General features: G+C 44.3%; 1 protein-coding gene across 3 annotated transcripts in view; it reads left to right on the top strand.

The window, feature by feature from the left end:
- CLCN3 (chloride voltage-gated channel 3) overlaps nucleotides 1–19,643 on the top strand; it is a 509,534-nt gene that overhangs the window by 146,797 nt on the left and 343,094 nt on the right. For all 3 annotated transcript variants that reach the window (XM_078677053.1, XM_078677057.1, XM_078677054.1), the window contains exon 2: nucleotides 9,904–10,080. In XM_078677053.1, the coding sequence (XP_078533179.1) occupies nucleotides 9,921–10,080 (160 nt within the window). In that variant the 5' untranslated portion in view covers nucleotides 9,904–9,920. The remainder of the gene's footprint in view (nucleotides 1–9,903; nucleotides 10,081–19,643) is intronic.

Consider the following 19,643-nt stretch of genomic DNA (forward strand, 5'->3'; position numbering starts at 1 on the left):
TTGAACAATAACTTTTCACCATAACCAACTCAGTCCTAGTGTATTGAACATAAACTTTCCTGCAAAGCAAAAACTGTCAAACAAGCACTATTTTCCAGCAGAAGGGCACAACTTTTGCCAAATAAATATCTGTACGGAAAGAAATCAGCATTTGGGAAAAAACACAATGCCCTACGCTCAGCAGTCATAAAATTACAAATGTATTCAAAATTACTGTTGACAAAAAAATGTTAAACCTCTCCTAAAATGGCTTAACCAGGATTCTCAAAGTAAGATTTTCAATCATGACAGTTTGTCACAAGGTGTAACGATCGCTTGCTATTACAGTGTGAGCGATTCTCTGTAACAAAATATTGTCTACAAGCTTTAACACTGTGCAATGGCAGTCCACCCCCTAAAGGCGGGAAACATCGCTTACAACGCACACGTTACAACGTGTGTCATTACAACAAATGTTTTACAACACAAAATCCATTACAACGCATGTCATTACATCACATAATCCATTACAACGCATTCCCCAAAGTAACGCCCGGGCGGAGTTAGAATAGTAATTGCGTTGTAATGGATTATGCATTGTAACGAAATGCTTTATAACGACATATGGATTTCGCGATGTAAAAAATGCGTTGTAATGACACGCGTTGTAACCGGTGCGTTGTAAAGTGTCCTATTCCCTAAAGGCATATCAGCTTTAACATGTGCGTTTCACAATAAATAAATCAAGTGTACTGCTTGTGTCGTAACTTTTTATATGCAGATGATATGCCATGAAGCCCTGATCAATAACATTTCACCATCACCAACTCAGTCCTGTTCATCAGCTTTCGTGCAAGGCAAAAGGTGCATTATAAGCACTTTTTTCAGTGTAAGTACACAAATTCTGCCCAGTCAAAGGTTGTACTTGAAAAAAAACAACCATTGGATCCCTTGTTCTTTTGTTGTTCGGCGAACCTTGCTGCTGGGCTGCTCTGTGACCCTCGGAGCTACATCCTGTTAATTTGCACCTCGAACTTTGTTGTGCGGCGAACCTTGCTGCTGGGCTGCTCTGTGACCCTCGGAGCTACAATCCCGTGATTTTGCACTTCGAACTTTGCAATTTGCGGTACCCGCTTCCCGGGTCCCGCATTTGAGGAGGAGGACTCGGCGGATCTGGCAAACTCTATTGGGGTGTCCAGGGGCAGTGCAGGGCTGCGAGCAAGCGCGGGGACTCCATCTCCCAGGAGTCCCTGCCGGCCAATCTGGAACACCTGGCCCGCTCTCCCTGCTAGCCCCGCCCCCTGAGTATTGGACGTCAGATAAGCCCACCCCAAACAGTGACCGGCGGGATCCCTTGTTCTTTTGTTGTTCGGCGAACCTTGCTGCTGGGCTGCTCTGTGACCCTCGGAGCTACATCCTGTTAATTTGCACCTCGAACTTTGTTGTGCGGCGAACCTTGCTGCTGGGCTGCTCTGTGACCCTCGGAGCTACAATCCCGTGATTTTGCACTTCGAACTTTGCAATTTGCGGTACCCGATTCCCGGGTCCCGCATTTGAGGAGGAGGACTCGGCGGATCTGGCAAACTCTATTGGGGTGTCCAGGGGCAGTGCAGGGCTGCGAGCAAGCGCGGGGACTCCATCTCCCAGGAGTCCCTGCCGGCCAATCTGGAACACCTGGCCCGCTCTCCCTGCTAGCCCCGCCCCCTGAGTATTGGACGTCAGATAAGCCCACCCCAAACAGTGACCGGCGGGATCCCTTGTTCTTTTGTTGTTCGGCGAACCTTGCTGCTGGGCTGCTCTGTGACCCTCGGAGCTACATCCTGTTAATTTGCACCTCGAACTTTGTTGTGCGGCGAACCTTGCTGCTGGGCTGCTCTGTGACCCTCGGAGCTACAATCCCGTGATTTTGCACTTCGAACTTTGCAATTTGCGGTACCCGCTTCCCGGGTCCCGCATTTGAGGAGGAGGACTCGGCGGATCTGGCAAACTTCATTGGGGTGTCCAGGGGCAGTGCAGGGCTGCGAGCAAGCGCGGGGACTCCATCTCCCAGGAGTCCCTGACGGCCAATCTGGAACACCTGGCCCGCTCTCCCTGCTAGCCCCGCCCCCTGAGTGGTCCATACCTAATAAAACTAAGCCACACTACCGCTGTGCGGGAGCACGCGGGAGAAGCCCGGGCAAAGGGCGGGCCCTCTGTGGCCCTCAGAGGCACGTAAAGGCTAGGCAAGGCCACCCCCCTGACATCTACCGACACCTACCGTTTGGACAACAAGGTACTGTTCCCAGTTTGACATCCTTGCATATAATACTGCGTTGATGATATTGGCTCGTCAAATCGCCATCGCTGATTGATATTTATACCCCATTGTACCGTTATTACTATATATTGAACTCACCCGAGCCTAGTCCTGATAGACTGACCAGCCCCAGACAGCCTTCAATAGACTGCAGCAAACATGGGGAAGAAACTGGTACCTGCTCCCACTGAGCCACTGAACACCTTAGACTCCTATCTAGTACAAGTGGTCAGCAACATTAACAACAAGAGAAGGCAATCCCTTGGCTTGAGCCAATCGCCTATTTTGCCTCCAGAAAGCCCTCCCACAAGTGTACCAAGCATAACGACATCTGATATACTGCTAGAAAATCCCCCTATTAATCTAGCAGATCCTATCTCTCAAGATATTCCTCAAGATAATGGCAATGAGGCTGATGACTCTGACCCACTAATCGATCTAATAGACTTATCAGATAATACTACTGCTGATTCAAATCACCAGATAGCCACAACGGACGAAGTCCTATCACCCCTGCAGCCTGCAACACGGGCTGTTAGAGCCTGTAGAAAATTCCCAGCAAAGCGGGGGGGAAACAACAAGGTAGGAAAAAGCCCGCCACCCCACCCCCAAGACGTGAAGGGAAATATGCGGAGCTTGACATTGATGTAGAGTCAAGACGCATTATTGACGACGACCTATTTAATAGGATTCAAGATATGATAGACATCAAAATCAGGACTATAATCAAGCCCCTGATCGGGAAACTGGACAAATTAACATCTGAGGTTAAAAAGTTGGGCGGGGTGCACAGCAAGTTGGCCGACGAGGTAGCAAATCTATCCTCCCTTGTTACAAATCTAGCAGTCACGGACGTGGAGGTTACCCCAACTGAAAGTAATCCACAGCCCACCCAACAAGGGCCGCTGCCACTGCCACCATCTCCATCACTACCTGTACCTAGACAGGATGTAGAAGCTGGAGACCCCCACATCAGTACAACTGCTGTTATAGCGGAACCACGAAAAGAGGATGTCTCAGCCCAATTCATCATGGAAGCCTCTCCAGTAGTACTGGTATTGGCAAACGTCCCTGTTCTATCACAAGACAAAATAGAGTCCAATCAGGGTTTGAAAGACAAAGCGCTACACTGGCTTACTAACAACATGCACATGGCACATCAAGGGTTCGATAAACTGGCAGGGGATATCGTTATGACCAGGAGGGTATCTTGGATTGGGAGTAAGCCCAAAAAGTTTAAAGGGGACTGTGTAATTTTAAACTTTGCCAATGCGGAGGTTCTCCCAGACATTTTGACTAATGTTTTCCCACCCCAACGTCGTAGTGGTTCCATAATTCCCCTTACCCTTAAATTTTTCTATAATGAGACTCAGCTTGCTACCTTCCCCAACATCCCCAGATATAAGAGTTATACTAACACCAGTAGCTGGGGAGGGGGCACCAGACCACGATATCCTAATGATCGTTTTCAGCCCACAGCAAACTTTGAGTCAGGAAGATTTAATTACCCGAATGAGTTAAACATCAGGCCTGCCTTGGCACATGAGCCAAGAACAAATGGTTGGGGTCCTGGCTTCTTGGGTTACGATCATAGTGCTCGGGGCAATAGGTCTACACACTGGTTGAGAAACGATCAGTTTTCGATACGCCCAAATACTCCACAACCTATGTGGAACGCAGCACTTTACGGACAGGGTCAGGTAGCCACTCCCTTTGAGGGGGGATTTGGTACAGGAAATAGGTTTGGTCCCTTATCTGATCTAAATACCTGTGATTGACTTAAAGTAGGAGTCGATCATGAAAGGGAGGCGCTGAACAACCCAACATTAAAAAGTGGTCGACATAACACTGTCGAACACTTTAGTGATCCTACTCACAAGGAAGCACCAGAGTCTCAAGCGCCGACAATTCTCGACCATCCTCCGATTTTACTTCGGACGGAGGCTTGTGCTAAACCGAGCACGATTAGTGAGGATACACAGAGCCTCCCTCAAGTGGAATCTAATGAGGGATCATTAGCGCAACAAATAGTTGAAGGGGACTCGGAGGGGGTAAATGAATCTAGGACACCCACTGACTCCTGTAAGATCATAAGCTGGAACGTAGCAGGCTTAAATGCAAAACGTCAGGATAACGCTTGGCTGAGCTTTGTCTCTAACCATCACATCATCGCCCTGCAAGAAACTTGGGACACATCCGACAATCTTTGGTGGGATGGGTTCACTAGTTTCACTAAACCTGCAGTCCCTAGCAGAGTGGGTAGAGCTAAAGGTGGCTTGGTAATTTTGTTCTCCTTGGACTTAAAAGGAAGCTATAGGCAGATTAGTACTGACTCTGATAATATCTTAATGGTTGAAAGGGTGATCAATAATACCAGCAGGACCTTATATGTCAACTTTTACAATTCTGGGAATAGTGATTATAGAGGTTGCAATATCGCTAACCTAGACAGTATTTTAAACACAGTATCTCAGAATATCAAGTTTGTTTTTGAGTTTATTTTATTAGGCGATTTTAACATACATTTATGTAACCTTGCCTGTAAGGGAAGTAGCGAAAACGAGGTTGACGATGCGGCCTTACAGGGACCCCACTTTGAACATTCCGCACAGGGGCAGGAGCTTGAAGAACTACTCGCTAACTATGACCTGTACGAACCTGACTGCGGCCTGAGAATGCCAACTTTTACTGGCACCCAATACGGAACAGTGATTGACTACATCTTTGTTTCACTAGGCATTCTAAATCGGACCACGGACTATCGTACAGTTTTAACACACCATAGCGACCATAACCCCGTATTACTTGAAGTGGCCTGGGGAGCTCTGATGGGGGCATCACCAATAGCCGCAAAACTTGCATATCCCCTGAGGACCACTGATCAAGATAGACGAGTGAAGTGGGCCAAAGTGATCCCGGAAAACTTCTATGAAAAAAACTTCCCAAAAATTAAAGACAAGGTAGAGTTCTGTAAAAAATCTGGCACCCAAGGGAAAAAAATAATAGCAGCATATGAGGCAATATGCGACCAGGTGTCAAATGATCTTTTAGCCAAACCTATAAAGGGAGCCCCAGGATACAAGCGTTGGTTTGACTCTGCATGCTCGAAAGCCCATAGAGAACTGTTGGTAGCCCTAAAAAATGTTCCTAGGGTTAAAGATGATATCTCGAGACTAAGGAAAACTTATAAGGCAGCCATAAAGAATCGTAAAGATACCATCAAACGCGAAACATGGGAAAATCTCCTTTCAGCGGCAGTGTTGAAGGACAGTAGGAGATTCTGGGAGATCATCAAACAGCCCCTATTCTCTGAAGATAAAAATGCACCCAGGGACTGCGTGATTACCGATGAAAAATGGCTGTCTCATTTCAAAAACATCTATGGGGGTGATGAAGAAGGAATCAAAAAGGTCCCACTGCCCAACGCAGTTGCACATCCTATCATCTTTAATCCCCAAGAAGTGGAAAAAGCTCTTTTGGCAACCACCAAACACAAGGCTCCTGGACCCGATGGAGTCCCTGCTGACTTTTTTATGTATTCACCTAAACTGTGGGCGGAGGTTATGTCAAATGTGTTTAACGCAGTTAATGGTAATCCAGCCCCCGCCTCGTGGGCCATATCCACCATTGTCCCTATTTTTAAAAACAAAGGTCAGCGGGACGATCCTGTGTTTTATAGGCCCATATCCCTTTTGGACTCCACCATAAAAATCTTGGGTAGGGTACTCTTATCCAGATTGAGGGAGAATGTTGAGGGTTGCGGTGGGCTGTCCGAACTGCAATATGGCTTTAGAGAGAGAAAAGGGACCATTGAACAATGTATCAATCTGCATTTACTCATCTCTAAATACACTGTGGCCAAGGAGGGTTCCGTGTTTCTAGCATTTATGGACCTCTCCTCGGCTTTCGACCTGGTCAATAGGTCAAAACTATGGTCGATCCTGTTGGAGATGGGCATCGACGAAGCTTTGGTCGTGTTCATGGCCACTTTGCATCAGGAGCTTTTTGCAGCTGTTCGAGTGTCAAATAATGGCAGATGTACCCCACTGTTTAAATCTCTAAAGGGGGTACGGCAAGGTTGTATTTTAGCCCCCTCGCTTTTTACCATCTACATTAATGGCCTGGGGGCACACCTGCGAGGCCAGGAAGCGGATGTCCCGCGTGCAGGAGGTGTCCAAATTCCGGCACTCCTGTACGCGGACGACGCTGTGTTGATTGCTCGTACCGGCGTTGGCCTCCAGCTCCTTCTGGACGCCTTCGGTTCTTTTATGGATAATTTGGACCTCAAGGTTAATGTCTCTAAGTCACACACGATGGTAATGGGGCGTGAGTGTACTAAAAAAAGACATAAATCATTCTTTTGCAGAGGGGTCCCCGTTTCTAAGGTAACCACATTCCCCTACTTGGGTGTATTGTTCGACCAAAAAGGATCGTGGGGGCCACAGATAAGAGCAAAGAGGCTGGCCGTAATCAGATCATCCTCAGCGCTCTTGGGTTTTGCTGGCAAGTTAGGAGCTAGGCCCATGGAAGCCCTATTAAAAATCTACACGTGTAAGCCTGTGGCTATCGCACTATATGGGTCCCCTTTGTGGGGGTATGTAAATCTTGACCCTATTCAGAGAGCAGAAAATAGATTTATTAGATCTCTCCTCTCTGTACCACAATCAACACCAACCTATTCTATTCACAAAGAGGTGGGCCTACCCTACCTGTCAGATACATTGAGTCTAGCCCCCTTGACCCTGTGGCTGAAAATGTGGTTGAATGAAGACCTCCCTTTGAACCATAAAATCTTACACGATGTTTTATCGCTTGACAAATACAGCAGCATTCCATGGCTGGCCTATTTAGTCAAATCATTTACAGATTTGGGCCGTCCAGAACTTTTCTCATGCCCAGAAAAAATTAGGGCTCAGGACATAGACTATATAAAAAAGTCATTTAGGGAAAGGAAGGAAGCGCGCCGCGAGGAACACGAACTGTTGAAACCAGCAGTAAGGGCACACAGCCTTTTGGTTAGCGCATCCTCACTCGCACCTTATCTTAGCTTCGTTACATTCCCTTATCACAGGTTTTTGTTAATTAAGTTTAGGTTTAACCTGTTACATTTTTATTTAGGTTCCTTTAAGTGCTGGCAGAAGCCAGACTTAGCCCCTCCTTGTAGCTGCGACCATTTTTCCGTGCAGGACACAATGCATTTTGTCATGTTTTGTAGTTTGTATCATGAGCAGAGGAAAAAATATTTGCTTCCCATCCTGAAAGAAGTGGGCTTCACACAGGTGCGCCCGGCGCTGCTCTTCCTACAGCTCCTGTCAAATCCTCGCATTACTTTCTGCACTGCTAACTTTTTAGTGGCCGCTGCTAGGGCGAAAGCTGTTGGCCAAATTTCGCCTTAAAATTGAATGGTTACTAGTTCTTCTTGACATGAAATGTAAATCTATTTTTTAATTATGTATATAGCTTTTTAAATGTGCATCTAGACTGTTGCTTTTTAGATAAATGTAGAAATATGTATTGCATGTCATGTTTTATTGTTTTTTGTTTCTTTGTATGACTTGGAAAAAGTCGAATAAAGATATTCTGACTGACTGACTGACTAAACAACCATTGTGTCAAGCCAAATCCTCTCTCTTAGTAGTGCTTCGCAAAACTCCTTTTCTATTGATCACATAATATCTTGTGACAGCTGGGCTGTCAAGCTAGCACTTAAAAAGTGATAAGTGGAAAACTTGACTTAATCTTGATCATTTATAATTAAACTGGGCTGTATTCTGCTCACTCTGTTACTACAGACAAAGACCACAGATATGCAAATTTGCCTACGTCCTCCTATCACGACAGCAGTCCAGCCAAACTTCTAAACTGTATAGGCACTAAATGGGAACAAAAGCTAACGTAGATCAGTTTCAACCTGTTGGGCCTGATCACTTAGAATCATCTTAAGGTCTGTAATAGAGCCAGCAGGGAACCATGTCTTTAAGGTGTGTCACGGAGAAAAGCAAACTAACATTAGCAAAAATGAATCTTTTTTGTCTCCTATGCCTGCCACCTATTTTTATTCCCCAGGTTTACAGTGTCATAAAGCAAGTTACACCCGGCACACTTAGTCTATGTGAATTGAGGCCGGCCTTAATGCCTAATCCTTGATCTACTAGATTTGCCAATGCTTGTTTTGGATATATCTATTAAACGCATAATGCTGCAAATATTTGCCAGCAGTGAATTTCCAGTGTAGTGATTAATTGGATGGGTAGAAATGTTTGCAGAGGAAAAGTACGTTAAAGAATCCTGTCCTGACAATAAAATGAAGGAATTCTTGTTATGTTACTCACACCAAGTGGGGCAGAGTGGAAATCGAAATGATGCACATGCAGTGGCACATATTGTGTTAATGAAAACTGCCCTCACTCACACACAAATGTATGTGACATGCTTCATCATCGGGTCTGCTTACAAAACACCCTGGCGAAGCCTCACACAGGATGGAGCATAGGGAGGGGGGAGACAAACAACATAAAAATTAATCAAAAGGGTTTGTACAAAGTGCTACCACCACATACTGGGGACAGTGATAGAAACAAGTGCAGTGAAAAAAGAGGTTAAAATTGGCTTGTGGGTAACCTATCAATCACCTATATTCCAGGGTCCCACGATCCGGATTAATATAGTAAAGGAGGGGCGTGTTAGAGAGATTATTAGGTACTCACAACACAGCTCCTTAAACTGCCAATGTCAACATGTTTCGACCTTGTTATTATGCCCACAATAGAGGGTCATGTCGGTCTTCCTCAGGACTCCTATCCGTCCCAAGCAAGCTCCCCCATTATCTTAGTCTGGTCAATTACCGGGGTTCAAAACATAGAGCGATCCCAACGTGCGGCGGCAGTTCCCCTAGCACAGGATGCAAATACGAGTTTACTGATTTAAAAAACTCAAAATGGCGACAGGCAGGGAGAACCCCTAAGAACACAACAGTCCCAAAGGTGGTTCACACCAATCGGGCTTGCCTCATCACCGCCGTGTCATACACATTTGTGTGAGTGAGGGCAGTTTTCATTAACACAATCTGTGCCACTGCATGTGTATCATTTCGGTTTCCTCTCTACCCCTCTTGGTGTGAGTATGTTGAATAAGGAGGTTTGGGGTAGATGAGTAGCTGACCCTCTACCCTTGTTTTTGTGTGAAGTATTTTTGTTATGTTCCCTAGGCTAGGAGTAATTGTAAAAGACAGGAAGCCAAAATATGATTTTCTTGGAGTCGGGCAGGCTTGGTAAAACAGCCCGTTTTCAGTCTTTACTTGTGTGTGTGTGTTTGACAAATAGCACTGTACTTTGTGTAGATAAAAAACGATTGATAACTGTGACTACTATTTTAACGATGTATTATTTTGATTTGTATGCAAATGTTTCCCCCAAAAAACTAAATTTCAATGAAATTGAATTGATTGTTACACACATGCAGGTTCCGAAATCTGAATATTCTGTCCACTTTTTAAGATAAATTACCTTGTTAATTAATGTGGGCCTTGCAATTATGACAGACGTGTATTTCAGAAACAGAATACATCTGTGATTCCAAGAGAAAACCATAAAGTGCTTTTTTAATTTTATTGTTTATTTCTTATGAAGGTAAGCTAAGTAGCTAAATGGAGTCTGAGCAGCTGTTCCATCGAACCTACTATCGAAACAGTTATAACAGTATCACCAGTGCAAGTAGCGATGAAGAACTTCTCGATGGAGCTGGAATTATTATGGACTTTCACACTTCCGAAGATGACAACCTGTTAGATGGTGATGCGTCAAGTGGTGAGTTGAGGCTTTGGCTTAGTGTACCTGGATATTATTGATACTGTTCTGCAGATTGTATGATTCATCATCTGATACCGTTTTTATTTTATTCAATATTTGTGCACAATATATAAAAATAGTAATATTCAATTAACTGGGCACAGTTGACGTATGCTATTTGTATGCATATGGTATATAAACTTGAAATAGATGTGTCATGCAACTAGTGCTGCTTTGAACACCTTGTCTATCGGGTGCAAATGTGTTGTGGCAAGTCAGTAATAGTGTAGGAAATAGTTGATCCAGTATTTTCCATTTTCAGTGGGTGAAACTGAAAACATGGCCTATGGGTACTTACTTTATAACGTAGAAATTATTGTATATTTTAGCTAGAATAGTTTAGTCTGAAGGGGTAGGCGCAAATAGAACATAGATTTATTTTTTAATTTACAGCTGCCTGTCTTGATTATATTGTGGTAGTAATTAGGTCACCAAGTACAATGGGAAGTATGGAGAGGTAAATTATGGTTCATACCTATACCCCACTGCAAATATATACAAAGCAAGTATAGTACAAGAACCTTATTTTATACCTTTTGTAGTAATTAGGTCACCTACATATATTTAGCTATTTTGAATACCACACAACACGTTGCTGCCTGTCTTGATTATATTGTGGTAGTAATTAGGTCACCAAGTACAATGGGAAGTATAGAGAGGTAAATTATGGTTCATACCTATACCCCACTGCAAATATATACAAAGCAAGTATAGTACAAGAACCTTATTTTATACCTTTTGTAGTAATTAGGTCACCTACATATATTTAGCTATTTTGAATACCACACAACACGTTGCAGTCCATCATCAAACACTGTGCTTTAGTTTGTGAACTGCAAATGCGTAGAAACTTGCTGTCCAATGAAGTAATTAAGCAAGGCATACTTATTATTCTCCCGTTGTCATGTTTCTCTGTATGCTTATTTGTAAATGTACTGAAGTCTTGTGCACTGAAATGTGTGAAGAACAGAGATAGAAATCAGGTTCTGAGTAATATAGGTGACAGCTAGCAAAGCAGTACTAAGTTAGCCATGGGGGGTCAGAAAGGTATGGAAGATTTGCAGAGGATATTACAGCTAGGCTGCTGAGTTAACCAAGATTAGCCATAATGCTCCCTAAGTGGATGTCTTAAGAAACGGTTTTTATGTTCAATAAGATTTTTACTAAGGTTTTTATGACCATTTTGCTTGCATGATAAACCAACATTTCTGTACTACTCCACCCTTCAACGATGATGAGGATCCTAATTTCTGTAGATAAGCATCATTAGTTTTTCAAATGATGATCACTAAAACTGATTCTTCATTGTTCTCTCTGTAGTTTTTTTTGTGGGTATATGCAATGACTGTAGGGACCTAGGGCTCATCAGTGCTCAATAATCTTCTGATAGGTGGTCTAAGCAGCGTATAGTACAAATGATCTTTTCCTTTCCTAGCATGTACCAAATATGGTGTACTAGTCCTAGATATAGGTGTTCGGGGGTGGAGTGGGGTTGTGGTCCTTCATCTTGCCTGAAGGGACTGTTCAGCAGATCACTGCAATAATTTAAGCAGTTTGGAAAACATTTTTATTTTCATTTTATCATATGGCAACAAAACAGTCATGTCATTACAGGTCAATTTATCACCCCTTCCGACCCTCCACCCCCCCTGAATTAAGCAGTTTGGTTTCCCTCTTCCCTCTCAACAGTTTTTCTCAGGCAGCAGGAAACTATGGAGATATTCTGGGATTTGTGATGTCTAGGCCTTGAACACAATCTCAGATAATATGCATTAGTCCCCATCTGGCCACACACCCTCCTGCTGAGGTCTGATCTATTCTTCTCGATTGCATGTTTCCACATCACTGTCCAGTAACAAAGAAGCAGAATCTTACTCTGAGCTTCTCGTCTTTTTGAAGAAGGTGACTCCCAACCATCCCTAGGGTACAATCCCTAGTCGCCTTTTAGAACAAGCATTTACAATGCACCGGTTTCGCCTTTGAAAAAGTTAGAGCTATTGTCATTGTAAATGACAATTTTTTTATTTATGTGTTGGTTTTGAAAACAGATAAATAAATGGCATTTTCATTTACAATGCCAATAGCTTAATCTCTCGCAAATGCGAGACCTATTGCATTTGCACCCACATGCACACACACACACAGAGAGCCACCCACACACACAGAGCCACCCACACACAGAGCCACCCACACACAGAGCCACCCACACATAGAGCCACCTACAAAAAAAGCTAGCCACACAGACAGAGCCCCAACACAGACAGAGCCCCAACACAGACAGAGCCCCAACACAGACAGAGCCCCAACACAGACAGAGCCCCAACACAGACAGAGCCCCAACACAGACAGAGCCCCAACACAGACAGAGCCCCAACACAGACAGAGCCCCAACACAGACAGAGCCCCAACACAGACAGAGCCCCATCACGCACAGAGCCCCATCACGCACAGAGCCCCATCACGCACAGAGCCCCATCACGCACAGAGCCCCATCACGCACAGAGCCCCATCACGCACAGAGCCCCATCACGCACAGAGCCCCATCACGCACAGAGCCCCATCACACACAGAGCCCCATCACACACAGAGCCCCATCACACACAGAGCCCCAACACACACAGAGCCCCAACACACACAGAGCCCCAACACACACAGTACAGAAAATAAGTTGAGGACTGTGCTCCAACGCTCTATAATGAGTACACAATTGCAGGCAGCTGCACGCTGTAAAGAATGCATGCTTCCCGGGCTGGGGCGTGCTGCCGGCCTCGGGATTGGACGGCGATGATCTCACGCTCACCGGAGCCTGCGATAGAGGCACCAAAAATAGCCTGATCCTGAAAAGGAAGAGAAGAGGAGATGTTGCACAGTCAGAAGCCGCAGAGCGCGGGCACACACACCACACACACACTTCCACTACCGTGCATTACAGCACGGGCACCGCCCAGGGGCTTCAGGTGCGCCCAGCGGCTGGGACCCCAGTACGGCTCACTGGACAAACTGTATACTTTGTATACTTACCGCGCAGCTGTAAGCAGGGGTAAGCAGGGTCAGGGAATAATCCCTCGTAGAAATACATTTAGCACACTATCCTTGTATGGGAAAATAAGAAAACGTGTGCACGTGTTTTTAGATCCGCTAGAAAATAGTGTATAATTATAGCTTTTCTTAAAATTACATTTTAATGCAGTGCAAGAAATTAGCTCTTTTAAAATAACACATTGAGTTGGGCGTGTGTACACATAATATCTATTAAGAGCGTGTGCGAGTGCGGAGTGGGCTGTGGGTGGGATACATGGCGATCCATGGATAAGCAGCAGGGTGCCCGCTTCCTGATCAGTGTAGAAGCTTCCTGGGCTCAGCACCAATCCTACCCACCAGGCCTGGGCAGGGGCTTCCGCCACCGCTCAGCCTAGGACCGTGTGATAACTAGGCCAGCTGAAGGGACCGCTCCTGCCCTCGGGAAACAACCCTGCTGGCTGCAAGAACTGTGTCTAAAGGAATTATTTCATTTTTCGAAGGATTCCGTTTTTTTTTTATATTGTAGCGCCAAACATTCTGCCCGCTAATGACAGCTTCATGGCGCACTCAACTAGATGTACGTGAAGGTTTAACCAGAGTCAAATTCAAAGTGGGGTACATGCATTTCAGGCAAGCAGACTGTAAGAGAACAGTCACTGTACTTGGCACACACAGCTGGCATGAGGAGCACCAAGGTCGATGGGCGCCAATGGCCAGAGAGGGGCTGGCGGGAGCTCCAGGAGTGAGGGCGGAGTGATGGAGGGAGAGAGCAGCGTGAATCTCTCCGAATCTAATGAAAACAGCCAGCGGGACAGGGACAAGGTTAACAATGAACACAAATATCGGTGTAAAAAAAGTACACGCCCACAGTGGCCACGTCTTCATGACGTTGCGGAGAGGGAAAGAATTGGCGGAACGCCCACCAATCGCCTCGGGAAATGACGGACAGTTCTCTCTTCCAATGGCTAGCCTCAATTTATGGAGCTAGTTAATGGAAGAGAGAGGCGGTACGAAGGCCACACTGTTCTAACATAAGATTTCGCCTGCGCAAAAGGCTGCGCAGTTTTCAACAGGCGAAACCTAAAAACAAGATAAAGCACTATGTTGATACCTGATGTTGAGCTCGGTCTTCAAGCGTGGTCCAAGAAGGCCTTGTACATCACAAATGCCGTAAGGAAGACTTCTTTTACTCCTGATTCCCACCCAGCTCCTTTTCATGTGGCGAAGGTAACTTTTATTGGTCCTACTTACTTTAAACGGAGCCGTTGGTTTAACGTCTTTGAATAACACGAGGAAGTCTTGCAGGCTTGCGTGGCCTCAACTCGAGGTGCGCGGTGCACACACACTGTTTCCAAAGCAAGCTCCATCGGCTGTGGATTGAACGTGTATGCGTGTACCGGTACACAAGGCCAACCAACTGTGAAAAGTTACAGCCAACGACGCATGGCAGCTATCTTTTGCGAAGACAACAGAATAATAACCGGCAGACACGAGCATTACATGTGCATTAAGCGTAGCAAATAAATTGATTATATTTTTTTTTTAGTGACAGGCATGCTTGTGTAAAACAGGAATTTCACTTTAAAAGCCTGTTAGGAATTTCAGCGACAGGCACGCTTGCTTTAAGTTGTGGTTGCACTTAGTTTCAGGTACTGTGGAAATAGTCCTCTTTGTTTCAATTTACTTGTGAACCTTTCTAATTATTATGGCTTCAGGAAACGTGTGGAATTTATCCCCTCCACAAGCATTTTTAGCAGCTAAAGAGGAGCCACTTTTAATATGGAATGAATGGACAGAGTACTTTGAAAACTATATTTCTACATTTGAGGATGATGAGGAATTAACTTCTGAGAAAAAGAAGATTTTATTGCATTGTTTAGGACCTGGTAGGCTAAAGATTTATAATCGCATAAAGAAGACAACCAGGCCACAGGGACTGGGTGATGTCTAAAAAAAAGCATTGGAGGATTTAAACTTTTACTTTAATCCTACAGTTTGTGTGTCAGTAGACCGGAACAAGTTCTTCTGTAGGAAGCCAGAAAAAGATGAGTCTGTGGAAGACTTTGTAACAGCATTAAAGAATTTAGCGTTAACTTGCAAATTTGCATGATGAGTTAATACGTGACAAATAGTCATGTGTGCTTTGAATGCTATCATGCAAGACAAGTTGTGGACCATGGGAGAATCAACACTTCAAGAAATAGTTGATGTGAAAAAAGCAGAATTAATGGGTAGATGCGCCAAAACGGTTACACCTGTTAGAGGGGAAAAGACTAGTGTGGATAAAGCTAAAGACGTAGGGACTAAAAGACGGGTTAAAAACAAATCTATAAATATGCATACATTAGTAGTAAGAAAGAAGGGAAAGTTACATATTAATCTGTGCAGACTACGCTTAAGGGCAAATGCTTTAGGTGCGGAAGCAAATGGCATTTGGCTAGCGACAAGAGATGCTCTTCAAGGAACCAAAGATGTTCAGGTTGTGGGGTGGTTGGTCACTTTGTAAAGGTGTGTAAGAAAGTAAGACAAGAGTGCCTTTACCAAAGTCTCCTATTTCATTGAGACAAATCAGTCCTCTGCATTTTGCAGATGATCAGTATATCCTACTCTAACGTTGGTCGTGCCTCACTGTCTTCTGTTACACGAGGCAAGTTGTTTTCTTGCAAAAAATAATTTTGTTCATGGGCCCTCAGGCGAGAATAACGCATTCTGGGTTCCGCAGGGTGTTTTATATTTGTTTTGCTATTGACACCCCAGTCAGAAGAATTTTGATGTGGCTGGCAATATACAATGTGTGCATTTTTAGGTTGAGCCTACCAGATAGTACGAACTGTTTGCGAAAGACCTATTGTGAATTTATGGTGGACTTGCTGTCTGCCCATTGCATACCATGTGTTGACTTTGTCGCTCTCAGCTGCTTGCTTCTAATTTGATTTGTTTGCCTTCTCGTGTTAATCCCTTTTTACCGGTCTCAGGATGGTTGTTTCCGGTCCAGGGAGGACCTGGCTTGGCAGTTCGGTCTGGACTGTTCCCATGAGCCACAGGGTCAAGACTGATTTGCATAGGGCTGGGTCAAAATTGGGATGGCGTAGTGGGCAAAACAATGATGGATTTAACCCAGATCTCTTGACTGGGGAGAATGTTTGAATCATTCAGCATTCCGTCCATCATTTGTTGCAGTTATCCCTCTTTATGATCCTTCTGATTGGCTGACTTGTGTTCTTCCACTGCTCACATTTAGGGAACTGCACACTGTACCCACCCGCGCTGGGTTGCTCCCCACCTCTCCCATATTCTTGCTATGGTATGACTGAAGAGCAGTCTTTAGGGGTTATTTTGTTGTATCACCTGCATTCAACATATTGCATGAAAGCACACGCTTCGGCACACAAAGGCTTCTTTGGCGCCGGGGAGAAGGTAATTAGCTGCACTCACTCAGCTGACATCTGAGGCAGAAGGTGTTCTCATCAAGACCCATTTCCTAGAGATCCATAAATCTGCTCCCTGACCAAGTGGTTGAATCCTCGGAGGAGTAAATTAGGCATTTCCCTTTACATTCTGATACTTTATTTATTCTTTTTAAATTATGCTCCGTTTCCTGATTGAAAAGTATCTGAAAAATAGACCATGACATTTCTAAAGTTTCAAAGCATTAAATTGAGTGTTCAGTTGTGTTATGTCATACGATGTTTGCTTTTCCTTCGGTATTTTGATACCTTCTTTTCTTTCACCTTTTTTTTATATATACAATACAGACAAATATTGCCAAAGCCAACAGATCTCTGATCTATTGGCTTTGTCCATATTTTTTTCAGTATAACCAAATGTAAGTTCACATGCTTTGCCTTGCCATGCCATCTAGTGGTTCAATCTGGAAAAGGTTTAAACTTTTGAACACAACTTGCCACTCAGGGCCCAATTCCAAGCTTAGAAGTGCACAAACCAGTCATCCTGCCCCTCTCATGCCCTGGCGCCGCCCCTCACTGCACAAGTTGGCCCAGAGCCAGCAGCTAAAAAATACAACAATAGTAAGATATTGTTTTCTTTTTCAGCTGCTGCTGATTCTGAGCCAGTGGGGGAGGCACCGCTACTAATGAGCCAATTTATAAGGGATTTTTTCACCCTCCCAATACCCACAATGAACAACAAAGACCTGATTGAAAAAGGGGCTTCCACTGATCTACTTTATAGGACCACAGCCGGGGGGGGGGCTAATACCTCGGCACAACTGCTGGTTTTTAACCTTTACCAGTCTTATCTAGTCCTAAATGCCCAAATATTTCTTTAAAAATGAAATGTGTTCATGAGACATCTCCATATAAATATGCCCCCCTGCTTAGAAGGTGTATGACAGCAAGCGAAAGATATTTGCAGAAAAATGTGAGTGAAGGGGAGAAAGTACCTTACGTGCGTTTCCCATTGGGGCTTCTGGTAGGTTCTCACCAGTGTGTCCACGTTTTCTCATCATCGGCGACTTTCTCCCCAATGTGAGGTAAACATTATAACAGGGCTGTTTCTTATCTTGTTTGTCTGGAAAAGAAAAGAGAACTCGGCCACCGAGGGTTGAAGATAGCTTAGTTGGTTGTTGCACCAGCTGGAGAATCCATTTAAATTGCATAAAATCACATAATTTGTGTATCCGAGTGTGACATCTTTAAATGAAAGCTTTCCAAAATGTGCCAGTAGTGTTCTGAAGAAGCGGAAACCCCGGTATATTGTATTTTTGGGCCGAGTTTCCACCTGCTCCACGCCTTCCGTGTCGCGGTGCTGCACAATATTGTCTTGTTCCTTCAAGGGGCCACTTGGGTCTCGTTTCAAATAATAAATGCACCATAACTCTCACTCATTTTCCGTTGGTGTGTAAAAATAGACATCTACCAATATATCTGGTATTGTTTCTGTGAATCTGTTTATCCATGCATTTCCATGAGCTTCCGAGTGAGCATGGGGACACCTCCATACTAACAAATGCAGGTGGCTAGTGGAACCCACACACCCTTAAAAACTGTGTGTATATATATATATATCGCGTAGGGTGTTTTTTCCTGGCTCACTGTGCTAGTAAAATAAAATCATTTTTTTGCAACAAATTCGGAGTTGGTGATTACGTTTGGAGTGAGTGCATCTGCTCATTTCAATGCAAGGTGGACAAATATATATGTAACTCTAACATCGAGGGTGGAGCCTTAGTCACATGGCTACATAAGGCAGCAGGACAACACTTTTGCGTGGATGGAAGCTTCCAGGATACTTGTGGCGCTGATGAAGGCAAATCAAAGCCGAAATGCATTCGCCGAACCTGTAAAAAGAAATGCTTCCATACTGTCCCCAGGTGTGCTCTCCACTCTTTTCTTGTGAAGGAGCTTGTTTGGATATTTTCTGCGTGTGTGCCAGAGACGCAGAAAGGAGGCCCCCGCTTCGTCAAATGGGCCCGACCCTTTCTGGCTCTGCTTCGGCTCTTCTATGACACCAAGGGATTGGTATGGCCTGGGCCCGCCACGACGTTCGGAGATGATGAAAGCGGTTGCAGGGATATTATCCTTGCCTTGGGTTGCGTGCACTGACACTGCTGCCCCATGAAATATTGGACTTGAACTTCGTGGCTGAAGCCGTATGGGGGCACAAGGAGGCACATTGTTTTTATTACAAGCTGGGTTGCATTCTAATAAAACAAGCAATCTATTAATCTTGATAGAAGTGTCTTTATTCACACACACACACACTGGAGAGGCTTGGGGCACAGGAGAAAACAACTGACTCTCCTTGCTCAGCCTCTAACATTCCCTGATGTCACCACATTCTCAGGAGGAATGTTACACTTAAAGGCAAAGATATAACACATCTCCCTTTTTATAATAATAAACAAATAATGAAAAGAACATAAAACAAATAACAGAAACAATTCATCAAACAAAATGTGAAAACAAAACTACAAATTTAAAAGAAATCAAAACTCCATTAAACATTAAATAAAATCTCATTTGAGATGATAATCTTGCAAATTCAAAGGAAATCTTTTAGCTCTAGAACTGCGAGGAGGAAAACGAGAAGGAAAACAAGAAGTATCAACAGAAACTTCATCCGAATTTTTAGATCTTAACTTCACATCAGCATCCCCTTCCCTACATTTTGCCAAACCAGACATACTCCACACATCCCCGCCAGCAAGCATGACCACATTCTTCATGACCTTTACAATGCGCCTAGGTCCAAAATATTTTGACTCCCCCTTAGGAGACCACACTGCCTTTTTAACATAAACTAGATCACCCGCCTCCCATACATCTTCCTTCACTCCCATTTTCACATCAAACCTCTTGTAGTTACTCTGGTAGTTCCTAATTCTCCAATTGTTGACAAAACAACCCCTATCCTTCACACATAACCATAAAGGATTAAGTTTAGAGCCAGCCATCCTACCCTTTAAACACTTAAAAGGAGAACAACCCGAAATGTTGTTCGGTGTATTCCTATGTGCCCACAACTTTTCTCTAAGAACA

The sequence above is a fragment of the Lissotriton helveticus genome, chromosome 2_1, assembly GCF_964261635.1.
Source record: "Lissotriton helveticus chromosome 2_1, aLisHel1.1, whole genome shotgun sequence".
NCBI classification, from domain to species: domain Eukaryota; kingdom Metazoa; phylum Chordata; class Amphibia; order Caudata; family Salamandridae; genus Lissotriton; species Lissotriton helveticus.